The 19918-nt window shown below is 47.7% G+C and overlaps 1 protein-coding gene across 1 annotated transcript in view; it reads left to right on the top strand.

The window, feature by feature from the left end:
• The window catches only part of KDM5B (lysine (K)-specific demethylase 5B), a gene marked incomplete at its 5' end in the record, with an annotated part of 50414 nt that extends 36046 nt beyond the window's left edge, over positions 1-14368 (top strand). The window contains 7 exons of the mRNA XM_009994402.1: positions 3272-3451; positions 3796-3954; positions 7673-8158; positions 10468-10579; positions 11844-11998; positions 12516-12842; positions 13748-14368. Of these exons, the coding sequence (XP_009992704.1) occupies positions 3272-3451; positions 3796-3954; positions 7673-8158; positions 10468-10579; positions 11844-11998; positions 12516-12842; positions 13748-13885 (1557 nt within the window). The remainder of the gene's footprint in view (positions 1-3271; positions 3452-3795; positions 3955-7672; positions 8159-10467; positions 10580-11843; positions 11999-12515; positions 12843-13747) is intronic.
• Positions 14369-19918: the final 5550 nt, after the last annotated feature.

The following is a 19918-nucleotide window of genomic DNA, read 5'->3' as shown; positions in this document are numbered from 1 at the left end:
TGAGACATTAGGAGGAAATTCTTTGCTGTGAGGGTGGTGAGACCCTAGCCCAGATTGCCCAGAGAAGCTGTGGCTGCCCCATCCCTGGCAGTGTTGAAGGGCAGGTTGGATGGGGCTTGGAGCAACCTGGGCTGGTGGGAGGTGTCCCTGCCCATGCAGGGGGTTGGAACTAGATGACCTTTGAGGTTCCTTCCAACCCAAACCAGTCTGTGATTCTATGGAGCTTTACCTTAAGGTAAATCTTGCTCAGTAACTAATGACAATGGTCCTTTTACCTGGTAATTGTATTTTTTTTTACCATTCTGTGGATGAAAGAAAAATACTATCTTTGTAGTTTCCTTGTGAAGTTCACTTTCAAGTTAAAAAATGTTAAACGTTTTCCATCCTAGTGCAGTCATTTTGCTAATACACTTCAATACTTTCTTAACTTAAAGAAATGAGTCTTGTTTCAGAAGATGCTTTCCCAATAGCAGCAATCTCCAGAACAGCCTTACTATAAAGATGATCATCTTCCTGTGCTCCAGTTAAAACACATTATGGAGCAGGTGACACTGCTGAAGCTCTGCTTGCTGACTCTGAATTAGCAAATCCCCTGAAGCACTGAAGGCACCAACAGTAGCTTTTCATGGCCTTCATTGGGTTGGCTAAGCAAAAAATTTTCCTCTAGCATCTTCTAAAAAAGCCCCAAGGTTTCCTGATCGAGGAGTTTTCTTGATCAGACAAGTGTCCTGTCTGTGGATTTTCTCCAGTTTGGAATGTGCCTTTCTGGAGCAGAGCCCATGTTCTGCAGGGAACATCTCACCAAGACCTCATGATACAAGGACATTCACACTTACTGGTGGTGGAATCACCTCTTCTAGGGCCCCATAGAACTTATTTTCAGTTTCCTCTGCTGCATCTTTAGTGATATTTCAGACTTTTCAGATACTCAGTATTTCAGATATTTTCTCTAACTGAGGGGTTTCCCCTCACTCTTGCCTATTAAGTGTGACCAGTCCCAAGGCTGCTGCTGCTGCTTCTATTCCTAAATGGTCAGCCTTTGATTTAATTGATTAAAATACTTGTAATTTTGTAGTAGTTCTGTTGGAATTTTGAGATGGAATTTCTCTTCTTCCCTCCCTCCCTCTTCTTCCTCTTCCAGTTTTTGAGCTTAGTGGCCATGTTCTCACACTGAAACAAGTCTTCAGCTGAGCAAAAAGCTGATGGCAGAGAGAAAACCAGGAACAGAGTTTTCACCCAGGATTTCACCTTGGCTTTTAGCATTTCCTGCTTGAATCTTTTTATTAACCTTTCAGAAAGTTTGGTTGGTGGACCCAGTTTCCTTTCGTGTGTTTGTTTCCTTTTCCTGTTACTTGCTTCTTCTACAGTTCAATGGCAGCTTAATTCTCCCCTCTTCTCTCTGCCCTCTTCTCAGCACTGTTCCTCCTGCAGCCAGACTCTGCAGGTTCTAACCCAGGGAATAATCCTGGCTGGGCCCAATTTTTGAAGTGGTTCCTGACTCAGCAAGGGGTCAGTGGGACTGCACAGATCAGGAAAGGGGGGACATTTTGATACAAGTGGCCAAATACTTCCTTATCTTTTTATTTGTTCTCCTTTTTTTTTTTTTTTCCATAAAGTGAACTCTGATCTGACATGCTAGTGTTTTCAGGCCTACCTGACCTGAATTGGGCTTTTAATAAAAACTTCTTTTGAGTCAAGAAGCTTTTATTTTAAAAAAACAGTTGTCCCGGGCTTCAAAATTTGGAAGGAACAAAATGCATGTCACTTATTTTTACATACAAAGTTTTGTTTGAGGGCTGTTTTGAGAGGACTTGGAATTGTTCTTTGTGTTTTCTCATTTCTTGGTTTGGATTCTGAACATGTAAAAATGTGTCTGTGTGTGCCAGGAATTCTTGTTCAGTTCTGCAAAGATTTTAGGAAATGCCTGAAGTCACTATGACTTGCAGGAAGTGCTTGGTAGCAGTACTTGGAGGTTTGCTGCTTAAAGATGTTGGGTTCATTCTGGCTGAGCAGTTCTCAGTCCCACATCCCTGCATGGTTTAGAAATCCCCTCTCAGAGAGACTCTGCTGCTGATGCAGGGAACCTGCAGAGCGACTGCACAGGGCTGGTTGTCAGGGCTGGGGCAGAACAACCCCAGGTATCAGTACAGGTTGGGGACTGACCTGCTGGAGAGCAGGGTAGGAGAAGGGGACCTGGGGGAGGATAACCATGAGCCAGCAATGTGCCCTTGTGGCCAAGAAGGCCAATGGCCTCCTGGGGTGTATTAGAAAGGGTGTGGTTAGTAGGTCAAGGGAGGTTCTCCTCCCCCTCTATTCTGCCTTGGTGAGGCCACATCTGGAGTATTGTGTCCAGTTCTGAGCCCCTCAGTTCCAGAAGGACAGGGAACTGCTGGAAAGAGTCCAGCTCAGAGCCACAGAGATGATGGAGGGAGTGGAACATCTCCTTGCTGAGGAAAGGCTGAGGGAGCTGGGTCTCATGAGCTTGGAGGAGACTGAGGGGCAACCTCATCAATGTTTATAAATACATTAAGGGCAAGTGTCAGGGGGACAGAGCCAGGCTTTTTCCAGTGATAGGACAAAGGGCAGTGGGTGCAAACTGGAACACAGGAGGTTCCACGTAAAATGTGAGGAAGAACTTTCCTGTGAGAGTGACAGAGCCCTGGGACAGGCTGCCCAGAGAGGCTGTGGAGTCTCCTTCTCTGGAGACATTCAAACCCCTCTGGACACGTTCCTGTGTGATGTGCTCTGGGTGACCCTGCTCTGGCAGGAGTGTTGGACTGGATGATCTTTCCAGGCCCCTTCCAACCCCCTAACATTCTGGGATTCTGTGAAGAGGCTCATGAAGGCTTGAGATGGCTCCATGCTCTTGGCGTGCTGGGGATGGGGTCAGACCTGCCTTCTGGGTCTGTTTCAAAATTCTTCTGATTTTCTGCTGTTGGTACAGATTGTTAGATGGGGAGTCTAATTATACTGCTGGCAGTCTATTTTGAAGCTTCCATTTGGTCAGTGTGTTCTTCCCCCCTGGTGTTTTATTAGTTTTGTCTGTGTGCTCAGGGACTAGAGCATGAGAAGCACAAATGTTGAAATAACAGCAGTGACTGAAGTATCTAAGCAGCTGGAACTACATGATCTTTGAGGTCCCTTCCAACCCTAGCCATTCTATGATTTTAAATTCATTTTTAAGAGCTCTACCTTCAGTTAATCTAAATGACTCGCTGGGATTTATAGAAGTGGTGTGTCTTACAAGCATTTTTAAATTTATAATCTGCAGGCTGGAGGACGTGTGCCTGTCCTGGACACACTGGTGGAACTTGTCACAAGAGGTCGATGCATTCCAGTGCATCTGGACTACCTGCCCAGGCTGGAGTCCTTGGTGTCAGAAGTGCAAGCGTGGAAGGAGTGTGCAGCCAACACGTTCCTGTGTGAGAACTCCCCTTACTCTCTTCTGGAGGTAAGAGATTTCAGCCCTGGCTCTCTAAGACAGTTGGGAATTCAGGGCAATCCCTGGAATCTTCTACTGTTTTCCAGGACTTGCATGTGGAGGATGTTCAGTGTGTCAGCTGTCTCCATGTTACCAGCAATGACACATGGAGGTGGTTGGGTTCTGTCCATTTTATACAACTGAATTTTTAACCTTCCAGCTCTCCTGATTTTCCAGATAACCTCATTCTATTCCCCCAAATCTTTGATAGACGAAACTGCAGGGATCCCTGTTCTACCCAGTCAAACGTGGCTGTTGGGGCAGGATGAGTGCAGGAGCAATGTCATGGACAATCCTGCTTTTCTGTCCCTCAGGTCTTATGTCCCCGCTGTGATATTGGAATGCTGAATCTGAAGAGAAAGCAGAAGAAGCTGAAGGATCCAGTGCCAGGTGGAAAAAAGAAAAGCACCAAGATGGAGACTCTGAGTGACCTAGAAAGAGCTCTCTCAGAGAGCAAAGACACTGCAGCTGCAGTAAGTGGCCTCAGGGCTTTTACAAACTAGACTTTCTTATAAGTTCTTTGAATCTTTGTTTACCCCCCGTGCAAAGCTTCCACTCTTGCTTGCTCTGCTGTTCTGCAAGAAGGACTCCCAGGGCTGCATTTCTCTGTGCTTTCTCCTCACTTTGCAAAACTGGAAAATTTTCCCCCCTTCTAGTGGGAAAAAATGTGTGTTGTCTTTGTGCATGAAGTAGTCTTAGAGTAGTCTTACTCTTCTTCACCTCCCCCTCTGCTTTGCCTTTATGAGGTTGCACCTGGAGAACTGTGTCCCGTTCTAGGCTCCCCAGTTCATGAAGGACAAGGAGCTACTGGAGAGGGTCCAGGGCAGGGCCAGCAAGTGCTGAGGGGACTGGAGCACCTGCCTGTGAGGAAAGGCTGGGAGAGCTGGGGCTGTTCAGCTGGAGAGGAGGAGACGGAGGGGGGATCTCATCACCCCTCCTCAATATCTCCAGGGGTGTCAGCAGGATAGGGCCAGACTCTTCCCAGCAATGCCCAGTGACAGGACAAGCGGCAATGGGCACAAACTGGAGCACAGGAGGTTCCAGCTGAACAGGAGGAAAAACTTCTTGACTGTGAGTGTGGCAGAGCCCTGGGACAGGCTGCCCAGAGAGGAAGTGGAATCTCCTTCTCTGTGGAGACATTCCAAACCCATCTGGATGTGTTCCTGTGGGATCTGCTGTAGGTGACCCTGCTGTAGCAGGGGGTTGGACTAGATGATCTCCAGAGGGCCCTTCCAACCCTGACCACTCTGTGACTCTGTGATTTGCCAAGCAGTGCCTGTAGCCTAACACAGCATGGGAGAATAAACCTTTGAGACCTGTTTCCCCCAGCGTACCAAAGCCTTGTTAAAGATAGGGTAGGGTTTTCCCGAGTCCGATCCTCTCAAAGAACACAATAAGCCAACACCATTTATAATTAAAACAAACACCATAAAAAAATAACAAAACCCTCATGTATTATGAAGTCAGTAAAACAGAGGCTCTGGATGGAGCAGACTTAGTTACCTAGTTGCTGGTGGTGAAGTGCTTGATCCCAAAAGATGTATTTCAGAGTCTCCACCATGGTCAGATTAAACAGTGTGATATGATTGTTGTGGAGCAGCAGCCTGGTTTGGTAGGGTTTGATTACAATGGTCCCTTTTGATATGGGACATCTAAGTTTTAACCTATGGCAACCACTTGAGACCTGCATGTTCAGCTCTTTGGGTTTGATCTCCCTTGTCTGGGAATCCAGACACAGACTGTGCCCTATGGGTGCTGGCAGGAGAAAAGACTGGGTCATCTGAATCATGGGATCACAGACTGGTTTGGGTTGGAAGGAACCTTAAAGGTCATCTAGTTCCAACCCCCTGCATGGGCAGGGACACCTCCCAGCAGCCCAGGCTGCTCCAAACCCCATCCAACCTGCCCTTCAACACTGCCAGGGATGGGGCAGCCACAGCTTCCCTGGGCAGCCTGGGCCAGGGTCTCACCATGCTCACACATCCCTCCCTGCCCTTGTCCCAAGCCCCTCCCCAGCTTTCCTGGAGCCCCTTCAGGCACTGGAAGATGCTCTAAGATCTCCCTGGAGCCTTCTCTTCTCCAGGCTGAACACCCCAACTCTCTTGCTTTGAAAGAAAATCTTTTAAAGCCATGATGTTTGAAGTAACTGTTTTGTATATATTTATGTACTCTCCCGTTGACATTTATTTTTATATCCATAGTAAAATGTGGAGATGGTATTATTTGCAGCTGCTACTTACAGCCTCTTTTATGAAACTGAGATATATTGCTATCTTTAATAGCAGCTAATGCTAAAGATTCCTTATAAAAAAGGATCCTGAGCAGATGGCAGAGCCCTGGGACAGGCTGCCCAGAGAGGAAGTGGAATCTCCTTCTCTGTGGAGACATTCCAAACCCATCTGGATGTGTTCCTGTGGGATCTGCTGTAGGTGACCCTGCTGTAGCAGGGGGTTGGACTAGATGATCTCCAGAGGGCCCTTCCAACCCTGACCACTCTGTGACTCTGTGATTTGCCAAGCAGTGCCTGTAGCCTAACACAGCATGGGAGAATAAACCTTTGAGACCTGTTTCCCCCAGCGTACCAAAGCCTTGTTAAAGATAGGGTAGGGTTTTCCCGAGTCCGATCCTCTCAAAGAACACAATAAGCCAACACCATTTATAATTAAAACAAACACCATAAAAAAATAACAAAACCCTCATGTATTATGAAGTCAGTAAAACAGAGGCTCTGGATGGAGCAGACTTAGTTACCTAGTTGCTGGTGGTGAAGTGCTTGATCCCAAAAGATGTATTTCAGAGTCTCCACCATGGTCAGATTAAACAGTGTGATATGATTGTTGTGGAGCAGCAGCCTGGTTTGGTAGGGTTTGATTACAATGGTCCCTTTTGATATGGGACATCTAAGTTTTAACCTATGGCAACCACTTGAGACCTGCATGTTCAGCTCTTTGGGTTTGATCTCCCTTGTCTGGGAATCCAGACACAGACTGTGCCCTATGGGTGCTGGCAGGAGAAAAGACTGGGTCATCTGAATCATGGGATCACAGACTGGTTTGGGTTGGAAGGAACCTTAAAGGTCATCTAGTTCCAACCCCCTGCATGGGCAGGGACACCTCCCAGCAGCCCAGGCTGCTCCAAACCCCATCCAACCTGCCCTTCAACACTGCCAGGGATGGGGCAGCCACAGCTTCCCTGGGCAGCCTGGGCCAGGGTCTCACCATGCTCACACTGAAGAATTCCCTCCTCATGTCCAACCTCAATCTCCCTCTTCCACTTTTCATCCATCCCCCTCATCCCATCCCTCCCTGCCCTTGTCCCAAGCCCCTCCCCAGCTTTCCTGGAGCCCCTTCAGGCACTGGAAGATGCTCTAAGATCTCCCTGGAGCCTTCTCTTCTCCAGGCTGAACACCCCAACTCTCTTGCTTTGAAAGAAAATCTTTTAAAGCCATGATGTTTGAAGTAACTGTTTTGTATATATTTATGTACTCTCCCGTTGACATTTATTTTTATATCCATAGTAAAATGTGGAGATGGTATTATTTGCAGCTGCTACTTACAGCCTCTTTTATGAAACTGAGATATATTGCTATCTTTAATAGCAGCTAATGCTAAAGATTCCTTATAAAAAAGGATCCTGAGCAGATGTAGAAAAGGCAAACACCACATTCAGGAGTTCACCCGAATTTCACTTGTTGTTTATAAACCCTTGAGCCAGCACAAAGGTTGGGACACAGCCCTGGGCACCTGACAGTGTGTACGGGGTGGGATCAGAGGTGAGTTTGTATTTCTGAAAGCCACCCAGAGATGTTTTGCACAGTCAGGCTGCGTGTTTGAGAGGCACGTTTCACAGAGAAGCACCTGCAAGCCAAATCTGCCCTTTTTTCAGAATTTAAGCTGCTTTAGTGCAGGCAGTTTTTGTAGTACAAAACATGGATTTGGAACAGGGAGGAAGGGAATGAGGAGGGTATTTCTGCAAGGGAGTGAGCTCAGTATCTCTGGGCCTGATGAGAAAATGGAGGAAAACTGAAGCCACAAGGATGCACCTCCTCAAACCTGCTTCACTTCAAACACTCAAAGCCTTGAACAGGCGTGAGGGGCATCTTGAGGAGCTGAACTCCTGGCTGGCACGTGGCTGTGCAGGGGTCAGCCTGTTCCTAATGAGTAACCTTCCTGTCTTTGCACTCCCTTGCAGATGGTGACGCTTGGGGAAGCCCGGAGCAGGGAGATGGAGGCGCTGCGCTCGCTGCGCGCGGCCAACGAGCTGAAGGTGCTGTCTGGGGAGGAGGAGGCAGAGCTGAAGGTCTGCGTGTGCCAGAAGGAGCCGGCAGCCCCCATGGTGCAGTGTGAGCTCTGCAGAGGCTTCTTCCACACGGGCTGCGTGTCCGTGCCCAGCGCCGCGCCGGGGCCGCGCGTCTGGCTCTGTCCCCAGTGTCACCGCTCGGAGAAGCCGCCCTTGGAGAAGATCCTGCCCCTCCTGGCCTCCCTGCAGCGCATCCGCGTGCGGCTCCCCGAGGGGGACGCCCTGCGCTACCTGATTGAGAGAACTGTGAACTGGCAGCACAGGGCGCAACAGATGTTGTATTCAGGGAATCTAAAACTTCTACAGGACAAAGTTGGCTCAGGATTACTGTACACCAGGTGGCCAGGCACGGCGGGCCAGCTGCCCGAGACAAACAAGGTGAGGCTGGGCTGCTGCTGGGGCTCCTGGGCACTGCGTGGCCAGCAAGAGCAGCCTGGAACCCCTGCCCGGGGTTTGGGTTCCTTGGATCTGCCTACAGATACTGGCGAGGCAGATGGTTTGTGTGTGGTTCACAGATACACGAGTTTGGGTTCTGCCCTGACCCTTAGGCAGGATGTGTGTCCCCCTGCAGCAGCTTCGTGTTTGCCTTCCTGCTGGAACCCTGGGAACAATTGCTCCTAAAGGGCCCATTTTCCCTTCTCCTTTCAGCTCCTAAGCTCTAATGTGACACTGTGAACCACAGAGTTGCTGAAGCTATTGTTTCTTAGTATTCAGTAATGCTTAGTATTCAGTTAATCTTTATGTTCTGTTCTTGCAAGTATTTCAGTATAGTTTAAAGTGCTCAGAATTAGTAACTGAGGCACAAACTGTCCAGTGTGTCTGTTGCTCTGAGAAGAGGTGGTTTTCAACAGGGTATCTTCAGCCATTACTGCTCCTTCTTCTTATCACTTAAACTACAGCTCCCAAGCTGAATATTCTACTCATACTGAGTTAATCTATAGAAACTGTTTCAGATGTGGTCATGAGGGAGCTTCAGACTCCCTCCAGGGAAGATCTTTTAGCAAAAAGCACAAAGTGAGAAAGAGGTTAACACCTCTAGTTTTCCTGAGATAACAAGTGCAGAAGAAATCTGAAATAAAGGTCTGTGCAGCACAAAAAATATAAAACATCCCGAAATGAAGTGCACTCTGCTTGTATTTTTGGATTGAAGCACCACTTTTGCTAGCCCAACCCTGCTTAAGTTAGTCTGTGTGGCTTTTGTTTTCATGCTCAGTTATGTTAAAACCATAAAATGTGCCCCATGTGCTCAGAGATGCTGTAGCTGCTTCCTGGGTAACTGCTACACCAGGTTGCCTGTGTTGACCACATTTTTCAAATAGACAAGCCTAATTTTAGAAATTAAAATCATATTTAGACACCTATGAGAATATATCCGATAACTTAGGTTTGACAGTATCTTTTTACAAGACCAACCAGTATGGTTGAAAAAAAGGGCACCATTTTGGGCAGGTAAGTGGATGCTTGGGGCAGAAGTGGAAGTAGTAAGGTTAGTTGTATCAGCACTGTTTTATCAGGTCAGTGTGGTACTGTGAGGTTCCTCAGAGCTGAAAGCTGTCTCGCCATTTTTCTGTGGTCTGGAGCTCAAGTCAGTAAACCACCTAAATCAAAGTAACTCTGTCAGAGCTCAGCCAGCTCCTTATGACCACATTTCCCCCATCAGAAGTCCCTGGGAAGCTCAGTGGAAGAGCATCTGACCGTGTGCCTGACCTTGGGTCCCTTGCTGTGCTATGGAGTCTTCTTGGAGACAATGGTGCTGGGGGCAGGGCAGAGTGGCCTCCAGAGCCATCTCTGCAGAGGTGCTGACCCCAAAGCTTTGGTCTCAGTGGATTTGAGATGTTTATTTGGTGAATCTGGTGTCTCAGCATTGCTGTCCTGTCCTGAACAATTGTGTTTTCCCTGTTACCTGGGACAACTCAACACTCCCGTTCCCCCAGAGAAGCTCATAGCCGTAACCACTGGATTTTGGCTTCCTTGGCACTGGCCAAATTTAAGAATGTGGAGCATTTAGATGAGTTTGAAAAATTCTCTTGAAAAACAGCTGTGAGAATTGATGAGAGCCAGATTTTGAGGGGGACCCAGGCACTGGAAGGGAGGGAGACAATATCTTGGAAGGTGTCTGGTGAGATGTTTGTGTGTCTGAAACAGACACTTGGTGGCTTCCTGACGTGGCCTTTGCATATGTAAGCACATGGTTTGCCATGGATGTATCCTCTGTGCCTGCTGAGGTGAAGAGAAGTGCTTCAACACAGTGTTGGTGTCTGATCAGATCAAGACAGTGAGAAATCACTTTGTTCTTGTGAAGAAAGCAGGGAACTGTAATATTTACACTGAGTCAGTTCCAGAGCTTGAGCCCTTGCTTCCAGAAGCCCAGGGTTGTCCCTGCAGTGTCCCTGCCTGTGCTGTCTCTGCTCCCCAGGCTTGCTTTCCTCTGGTGGATCATGCTGCCACGTGCACCGGGGCTGGTCCTGATCACTGTGGAAATGATAATTCACAGCTAAGAATTGGGGCAATAAAGTTGCTGTTCCCTGTTGCCCTGTGTAGGGTGAAGGACTAGGGTGCATCAGATGGAACAAGATCTAAAGCAATTGTAAGAGAAACCAGTTTGAATTCTGTTGCAGTTATTTGACACTTCAAAACTCCATATTTAGTGACAATATCTATGCATTATGTTCTGTTTTGTTTTCTAGGTTTCCCAGACTATTGGAGCTATGTCATTCTCCATGCCTCATGACTGGGATAACAGAACCATATATTTACATTCTCCATTTTCTACAGGACAGCACTGCATCCCACTCCATGGTTTGTAATTTCACTTTGATTTGTTTTTTCTTTCCCTTTTTCCCCCCCTGATTTTGGTGAAGAGAGGGTGTCCTGGTCACCAGGAGATGGCTGAGGCAGGGAGGCATGTGACAGTGCAACACACCTGGTTGCTTCTCCAGCCCCTCAGCAGCTTTGGAACTTAATGTCCAGCTTGGGCAGCAGGGTGACTTTCTCAACAGCTCACATTTCCGACCTGTGTCATGAAAAATGGGGCATGGGAGGAGAAGAGGGATCAGCCAAGAGCCCCTTCCCATGTGAAGAGCACAGGGGGTCTGTGGCCAACCCAGACAGGGATGGAGGGCCCATGGAAATTGTAGGAGCTGGATGGGAACAGTGCAGGGAGGTAGTGCTGGAGACCATGGGTTACTTAATCCATAGAATAAGAGCCCACCTGAGTTCTGCTGCAACAGAACTGTCCCAGGCTCACAGACTGGAGGGTTTTCCTTGCTGTGCCCCGGGGCTGCCCAAGTCCCAGTGCAGACTCTGGTTCACTGGGCTGACACAGACCCATGAAATCTCTTCCTCTTATGACTGTAAAAGAACCCGCTTATCATTTCTTTCCTCCTGATGCATAAAGCCCCAGGGACACAGGTCTAGCTGAACTTGCCTTCTTGTGTTCAAGTCAGTGCAGCTGAGTCCATACAAGGCATTTACTGCAGCTTAACTTTACAGTTAAAATGAAAGGCAGTCCTGTGCACAGTCAGGTTTATTTGAGCTGTACAGGACACTGTATTAAAAAGCTGTTATTTACACAGTGATTGTGGCCTGCCCTGGCTGTGGCTGCTTCAACAGCCCACGCAGGCTTTAAGCTCAATAGTGGTACAGCAGGACTCCAGGGTTCATCCCCTCTGCTTTCCTTCCTCTCCTCTCTTGGCTTCATTTATGGATTCTGCTCAGTTTGTTCATCTTACACGCTTGTTACACAGTGAGGGAATCATCACACATCTTGTAGCTCCAGCAGCAGGAGAAATTGCAGAGAATGATGGGAATTGCTTATCCTCAAACCAGCAAGAAATGCAAGCCTGGAAAGGGGGCTGCACCACAGTGCTATGCAAGCCTTTTATCTTTCTTTTATCCCTGCTGTTAAAAATGAGCAGTGAAGAGGGAACAGATACAAGTTAATTCATACAATTGGAGATTTAAAATTTGTATGTACCAGAGAAGAATTTTCATTATCTGTGCAGTTCTCATCAGTGCTGATACTGAAGAATTCATTTTCTCCTCTCTCCCTCTTTCATAATAGTCATTAGCACAGAGCTGGATGAGCTGATGATGGAAGCCCAGCTGCTACAGGTTTCTCTGCCTGAAATACAGGAGCTGTACCAGACCCTGTTCACAAAGCAAAGCCCTGTTTTGCCAGCAGAGCAGAGGTCATCCTTTGGACCCACAAATGACAAGGCAAGTGTCTGGCAGCAGCAGTGGGGTTGGGGACAGGCTGGGGCAGGGCCTCTGCCTGAGCCTGTGAGCTTTACAAAGAGCTGTGTGTGTATGTCTGTGCTGCCATGAAAACACATTTTCCCTGTTCAAAAGGGGTCAAGAAGTTGATAATTTGAAGTTGTTATGAACTATTGAACATAATTTGTGGCCTAATGCATTTTTGCAATTTGAGTCTGGCTTTTGTGGTCACTCTCTGTTTTTAAAATATATTTATCCTAAATTTTGACACTTACTCTGTGTTCTTGAGGCTTTCTCAGAGACCTGCCCCTGAAGCAGTGGACTCAGAGGCAGGGAATGAGAATCTTTTTCTCTACAAATTTTGTCATTGGAGTGTGACCCTCTCCTTTGCTCCCCTTACACATCCTGCTTCTGCTGAGAAGGCAACACTGTCAACACTGCACTTTGAGTCTGTTCCTAAAAGCAGGGTGAGGATTTCTAGTTGCATACTTACAATTTTGCCAAAATATATTTCCAATAGAACGAGTGTTGCCGAGGAAAAAAGGATGGAATTAGTTACATGGAGAGAAAACTAAAGCGGCGTTTTGAGAGAGAGAGTTTCTGTGATGAGAAGAGAGCAAGAGTAAAAAAAATAAGAACACCCAAAAAGAAGAAACTGAAATTGAGTCACTCAAAGGATGTCTGCACAAACAAACTGGAGAGAGAGCGGGAGCGTTTCTTGGAGATGCAGCGTTCCAGTGAGAGCCACTTGCTTCCTTCAGACATGTCCTTCTCTGAGCAGGAGGACTCAGAGGATGAAGATGCTGTTTGCCCTGCTGTGAACTGTCTGCAGCCTGAGGGAGATGAGGTCAGTAGAGGCAGAGCTGCTGTGGTGTGTGAGTGCTGGGATCTAGCTTTTAGATCCATCTAAATCTAGATTGAGGTGAGTCATGAGGAGGAAATTCTTTAGTGTGAGGGTGGTGAGAGCCTGGCCCAGGCTGCCCAGGGAAGCTGTGGCTGCCCCATTCCTGGCAGTGTTGAAGGGCAGGTTGGATGGGGCTTGGAGCAACCTGGGCTGGTGGGAGGTGTCCCTGCCCATGGCAGGGGTGGGACTGGATGATCTTTAAGATCCCTTCCACCCCAAACCAGTCTGGGATTCCAACTGTTCAACTGCAGAAATGCCCTTTACAAGGTGTATGAGTCACTGGGCAACCCAGCAACAGGGTCTGCCACTGCTGGGACACAGTTACTAAAGCTCCTTCCCACCTTCTCCAAGAACAGCTTTGCAGCTGGGACTGGGGAAGGCAGGTGGATATCAAAACATCTTCCTGGCATCAGGAGGAAGAGGTGGGGTGTGCTGACACCATGTTCATCTCTGCTCTTGAAACACAGGTGTAGACAGACCTGGTGGGTTGCATCCTTTCTGTGGGTGGGGGCAGTACCTGGGAGCTCTGCACAGGCCCATCCGTACTGGAAAATGGGAAAGAGGGACATCACCAGGAGCCTGGGAGGGCCATGGCAAAGTTGCCATCAACAGTTTTCTGCAGGTGGGAAAGTGACAGGGAAGCTCAGGGAAGTGTGTCAGAGATCAGGGAAGCTTCAGAGGAGTGGAACTGCAGGAGTCCAGAGCAGACTGAGCAGGAGTTGAATGTCCAGTTGGAGAACAGGACATTTCACGCTGATCGAAATAGAACAGAAGAGCCCAGCAATGACTGTTCAATGCTGTATTTGCTTGGTCCTTCTCTGAACACCAGCTTGTCTGTTCTTCCTTAGGTTGATTGGGTCCAGTGCGACGGCAGCTGCAACCAGTGGTTCCACCAGGTGTGTGTGGGCATCTCTCCAGAGATGGCAGAGAAGGAGGACTACATCTGCATCAGCTGCTCTGGGAAGGACTGTCCATATCGGAAGTAAAACTCCCCATAAACCATTCAGGACTGGAGTGAAAAAGGTTATCAGAGTTTTCCAATAAAGCCACAGGGGCTGGTTTAAGAACCAGATTGCAAATGGTGCTACTTCTATCCTTATGGGATCATTTTCCAGAACTCAAAACCATTTTTGACACTTTTGTATTTTCCCTTGATCTGTTTGTGGTTGTTGAGGTTTGAGATGCTGACTGTTGAGCAGGGGTTTCCACCAATTGAGAAGGCATTTGGACATTGCACCTTTTCTTGTACAGCATTAAATTACCTCTCTGGGATTTACCGGCATATTTAATTCAACTTGGTTTAGGTGCAAAAAAAAACAAAGAACCTGCACCATGAATTTTCCAATAAATCCTCTTTTGAGGAAATCCCTGTTTACTCTGTTAACTCTTTGGAGACTTTAGGTTTTTTTCCACTTTGTTTTTCGTAGATTAGGTTTATTTATCTGAGCAATAACTTCTATGTCTGGTTTCAGTGACTGGAATGACAATTCTGAAGAGCGTGTTGCTTCTAGCATTGGTTGATGTACAGAAAGCAAATGGTAGATCCTGGTGTCACTGAGGGCCCAGTGATGTAGAAGACAGGAAAAAAAAACACAAAAACAAAAAGCTCTGTAAAGTAATTGCCACAGCTGTATTTTGGCTTTCTCCTTTTTTGGGTAGCTTGTATCAAATGTTGCAGTTTATATTGTGGAATAAACCCCTGGTTATGTTATAAAATTAAATGTTGGTGTTTTTAGAGAGTTTGAAATGCAGTTTCATTTCCCTCTGGATCAATCCCAATGGCACTGGTGGGTTCTCTTACTCAAGAAAAATCCATCTTCAAAAAAAGAAATGCAAAAGCCCTGATAGTTTCTTCCCTCACTGGTCTATTCAGGTCTGGGAGGAGAAGGCAGATAATTATGTTACTCACACCAGAAAGAAAAAAAACAACACCTTTTTCAAGTATTTTCTAAAGCTTTTCCAAAACTGAAAGGATTTTCAGGTTGAGTGAATGACGGGTTGAAACTCCAGTTTGTGCTGTGGCAGGGGCAGGAATGGGGAATTCACACAGGAGCTGTGGGGCAGCTCCTGCCAGCCTTGTCCAGCTGGCTTTGGACAGAGGGACTTTCTCCACAGCAGAGCAGGTGCTGCTGGTGGGCCACTGAGTCTCCCTGGCCACAGGCAGGCTCCATTCAGCTGCTTCTGTTTGGATTTAGGCTGAAAACCTGAGGAATGAGGAAATTCCTGGACTGGTTACTATTCAAAGACTGTTGAGGGACCTTGGTATGGGGAAGGCAGGGGCAGTACAGGAGGTGGCACAGCCATGTTGCCTCCGAGGGGACTAAACCACTGAGGGCAGAGGGTGTTTCTTCAAGCCCTCGTGGGGCTGCACCGGGAGATCCATGGCTTGTGGAGAATGTAGCTTCTGCTCCTTTGGAAATGGCCTGGTTATGGTGGGATGGCAAAGGTGGACCATCTGGGGCCCTGGAAGATGAGAGGCCTTGGAGATGTTTGTATCAGAGAGCATTGTCCTTACACATCCTGTCATCTCCAGCAATGTTCCAGCACTGGTGTTCCCTCTGCCCACCACCAAGAAGAATTCCCTGGTAGCTTTTTCCCTGCTGGGTTCAGCCCTCTTCCCATGGGCAGAGTCACTGGGCACAGGGCAGAGCTGAGTGGCTGATGGCAACGTGGGACATCTCTGTGTGGAGCCACAACTGCAGGAATTCCTTCTGCCAGGGGTGGTTTTGAACATGGAGCATGCTTGAGTCTCATGTTGATTTTTAACTGTTAAAGAATCATCAGCCTGTCACAGGTGATCTGGTGGGGGAAGACAACCTGGCTATGTGTACACTGGTTAAATGTGGATGTGATTCCAGAGTAGGACTTGTCATTTTTATTTATTGTAATTATGGGAGTCCCAAATCTCCCTGGCAGTGTTGAAGGGCAGGTTGGATGGGGCTTGGAGCAACCTGGGCTGGTGGGAGGTGTCCCTGCCCATGCAGGGGGGTTGGAACTAAATGATCTTTAGGGTCCCTTCCAACCCAAACCATCCCATGATTCTCTTATGACCAAAAAGGATATTTTGTGATTTTTAATTTTTTTTTAATCTGGTTGGAAGAAATCTGTGCAAGGCTAAGGTAACAGTCCAAGCTGTGGGGATAAAACTAACCTGTAATAACTTCTTTCCAAAGCAGACAAACCAACCTGAAAAGAAAGAGCTCACACAGTGTTCTGGTGTAGCTGAAAATATTAAGGAAAGTTCTCTCAGTCTCCTTTTGGTTATTTTTTTTCCATTGAAGAAGTGGCTGTTCAGCAAAAGATGCCAGAGGAAATATGATGCAGTTCAGTGCAGTGTGATGAGTCAGTGTAGGACCAAGGGGCCTTGTCATAGGTGCTCCTGGCAACAAAATTACTCATCAGGATTGATGAACACAGTAGAATTAGAGCATGATGATTTGGAAATTATATCTTGGCTTGAAAATTTTCAAGAAATGGAAGACCCAGCCCCGGGGTGAGCTGAGCCTACAGCACAGGATGTAGGCTGTGCTTAAGGATTTACAGTGTATTCCCTGCTGGAGTGGTGGCCTCAGGAGTGGGTGGCCTGAGGTTGCTGCTGAGGTGGTGGTGCCCATTGTGCCTGTTGGGTTTCATCCCTGCCTGGATTCTTCACACTGGATTAGGTTGAGGGTTGATTTTGTCAAACTGAATAAGCAAGAGGTTTGTTCCTTGCTCCAGGGTTGGGTCTTCTGGGAGCACCCAGTGAAGATGATGAGGGCAGAATACAGCAGCAGGGCTTAGCTGGCAGGATCAGCTGTCCCTTCCACCCCTCTTCTTGTCCATTCTAGATTTCCAGATGCTAAACCAAAATCCCACCCCATTCTGCTTATTTTTTTTAGAATGGAGCAATCAAGAACATCAATCTCCCGAGATTGCTCAGATCCTGATTCTTTAATAAGAACAGTTTATGGCTTCTACATTCATTTAATCATAAAATAGAAGGAAAATCAAATTAGTTCCCCTACCTATGGATTTGAGGCTGAAAAATCTGGTTTTATTGAAAGCTTGCCTGTTCCATCCCTCAGGGCATTGGGATTTTAGCTGTTAAACCCCATTTAATGTGCTTGATGTGCACTTTCTCATGCCACATGAGGAGCATCAGCAAAAACCAGCAGGTGCCCAACTGCAGGGGGGTTGATCACGTACAGCACCAACATGACCTGAAGGAGAGGCAGGGGTTTGGGTCCACCTGCTTCTGGTCTTAAACTGAAGCCCATAGTACTGAGGTGTGTTTCCAGCACCTAGTTGGAAAGTTCCTACATTGTTTGAATTGGACTTTCAAGCACTGTGACCCCTGTCTGAGAGCAGAGCCATCTACAGGGCAGCCCGTTGTGCTGGCTGGAAGGAAATGTAGGATTATGTGGCTCCCTGACTCAACACGCTGGGTGTGCCTTGAATCCTGTCCCTGAGGGCTGGGAATCAAAGGCAGATGAGAGGCAGCTTTGAAGAACAACTGGGAACGATGGTCCCTGTGTGTTCTGATCCACAGAGGGTGGTTGGGTATCCATGAGGATCAGCACCCTTGAATCTCTGCGGGAAGCAAAAGAGACTTGGGGCAGTTACACCACCTAAGCTGCCACCCATTTTCTCTGCTCACACCACAATAATACCCAGGGTTTATTTTCCACAGGCAGAAAATGCTGCTGGAATTGCACTGCTGGTGTGATGAGTGGGCAGCACAACTGGCCACCAACAGGGACAAAAAATGTGTGGAATGAAGTACATTGGGAGAGAAGAGCTTGCCAAGGATTTGCTGTAGAAGGGATCAGTCCTTCCCTTCCCCAGCACCTTCTGGGTGATGGTTTATGCTGAGACCTCTTCTTTGGGGTGAGAAGACAAGAAAGGAACATGAGTAGGGGTTCCAGATACAGAAAAGGATGTGATTCCTTAGGGACAACACCTAGCAAAACTAGCACTAGAGGCAATATTGGCCCATTGAGGAATGAGGTGGGAGCCCTGGTGACAGAGGATATAAAGAAGGCAGAGGTGCTGATGCCTTCTTTGCCTCTGTCTTTACTCCTGCAGGGTCTCCCTATGAGCCCCAGATTCATATAGCCCCAGAAGAAGTCAAGATAGAGGAAGAGTTTGACATGGTAGATGAGGATTGGGTTAGGGATCAGTTGAGTAATCTGGACATCCATAAATCAATGGGTCTGGATGGAATGCACCCAAGGGTGCTGAGGGAGCTGGCGGAGGTCATTGCTAGGCCACTCTCCATCATCTTCAGTAAGTCATGGGAACTTGTTCTTGTCACTATCTCCAGGCACATCAAGGACATGGGGGTCATCAAGAGCAGTCAGCATGGTTTTATCAAGGGTAAATCATGTTTGACTAACCTCATAGCCTTCTATGAGGAAATTACTAGGTGGATAGATGATGGTAGAGCGGTAGATGTGGTTTATCTTGATTTCAGTAAAGCATTTGACACCGTCTCCCACAGCATCCTTGTGGATAAGTTGATCAGGTATGGGTTTGGTGACCAGGAAGTGAGGTGGATTAGGAACTGGTTGAAAGGAAGGAGTCAGAGAGTTGTAGTCAATGGGGTAGAATCTGGTTGGAGGTGTGTTACTAGTGGAGTCCCACAAGGGTCGGTGCTGGGACCGGTGTTGTTCAACATCTTCATCAACGACCTGGATGAGGGTATAGAATGTACCCTCAGCAAGTTTGCTGATGACACTAAGCTGGGAGGAGTGGCTGACACACCAGAAGGCTGTGCTGCCATTCAGAGAGACTTAGATAGGTTGGAGAGTTGGGCGGGGAGAAACATGATGAAATTCAACAAGGGGAAGTGCAGAGTTTTACATTTGGGGAAGAACAACACCATGTCCCAGTACAGGTTGGGGGCTGAACTGCTGGAGAGTAGTGTAGGTGAAAGAGACCTGGGGGTCCTGGTAGACAGGAGGATGACCATGAGCCAGCAATGTGCCCTTGTGGCCAAGAAGGCCAATGGCATCCTGGGGTGCATTAGAAAGGGTGTGGTTAGTAGGTCAAGAGAGGTTCTCCTCCCCCTCTATTCTGCATTGGTGAGGCCACATCTGGAGTATTGTGTCCAGTTCTGGGCCCCTCAGTTCAAAAAGGACAGGGAACTGCTCGAGAGAGTCCAGCGCAGAGCTACGAAGATGATTAGGGGAGTGGAACATCTCCCTTATGAGGAAAGGCTGAGGGAGCTGGGTCTCTTTAGCTTGGAGAAAAGGAGACTGAGGGGTGACCTCATCAATGTTTACAAATATGTAAGGGGTGAGTGTCAGGGGGACGGAGTTAGGCTTTTCTCGGTGATGACCAGTGATAGGACAAGGGGTAATGGGTGTAAATTGGAGCATAGGAGGTTCAAGGTGAATATCCGAAAAAATTTTTTTACTGTAAGAGTGACAGAGCACTGGAACAGACTGCCCAGGGAGGTTGTGGAGTCTCCCTCACTGGAGACATTCAAAACCCACCTGGATGAGTTCCTGTGTGATGTACTCTAGGTGACCCTGCTCTGGCAGGGGGGTTGGACTAGATGATCTCTCGAGGTCCCTTCCAGCCCCGTAAGATTCTATGATATTATTGTGTGTACAGATGAAACAGAGGTATTCAAACAGCATGGATTTGGGGAGGGGAACAGTCCCTTCCCAGCTGTGGGGTCCTGTGTTCCCACGGCCCCAGGAGGGGAAAAGCAGAACTGAAATAGCCCCTTAGTGCAGGGTGGGGCTCAGCAGGACGTGTCAGCCCGACCCCTGGGCCAGATGGGCAGCAACACTTAATAAATACACACATTCAAGGAAACAATGCAAGGACAAACAGTTCATTTTGCAGCCTGACCCAGAAGCTGTTCCGTGTTAGAGCTGAGGGAGGCAGGGAGGACTCTGGGCAGCAGAGCAGCAAGGAGCAGTTTCAGCTGCTGTGTCTGCAGGACATGACCACAGGTGTCACACGGCATTTAGAAAGGGAAGGTCTCAGGAACACACCCACAGGCAGCAACTCCCTGCAAGAAGCAGGAA

This window comes from Chaetura pelagica, unplaced genomic scaffold (assembly GCF_000747805.2).
Source record: "Chaetura pelagica isolate M959 unplaced genomic scaffold, ChaPel_1.0 scaffold470, whole genome shotgun sequence".
Lineage (NCBI taxonomy): Eukaryota > Metazoa > Chordata > Aves > Apodiformes > Apodidae > Chaetura > Chaetura pelagica.
Note: the sequence above shows the minus strand (reverse complement) of the source record. Positions and strands in the feature narration are given on the sequence as shown.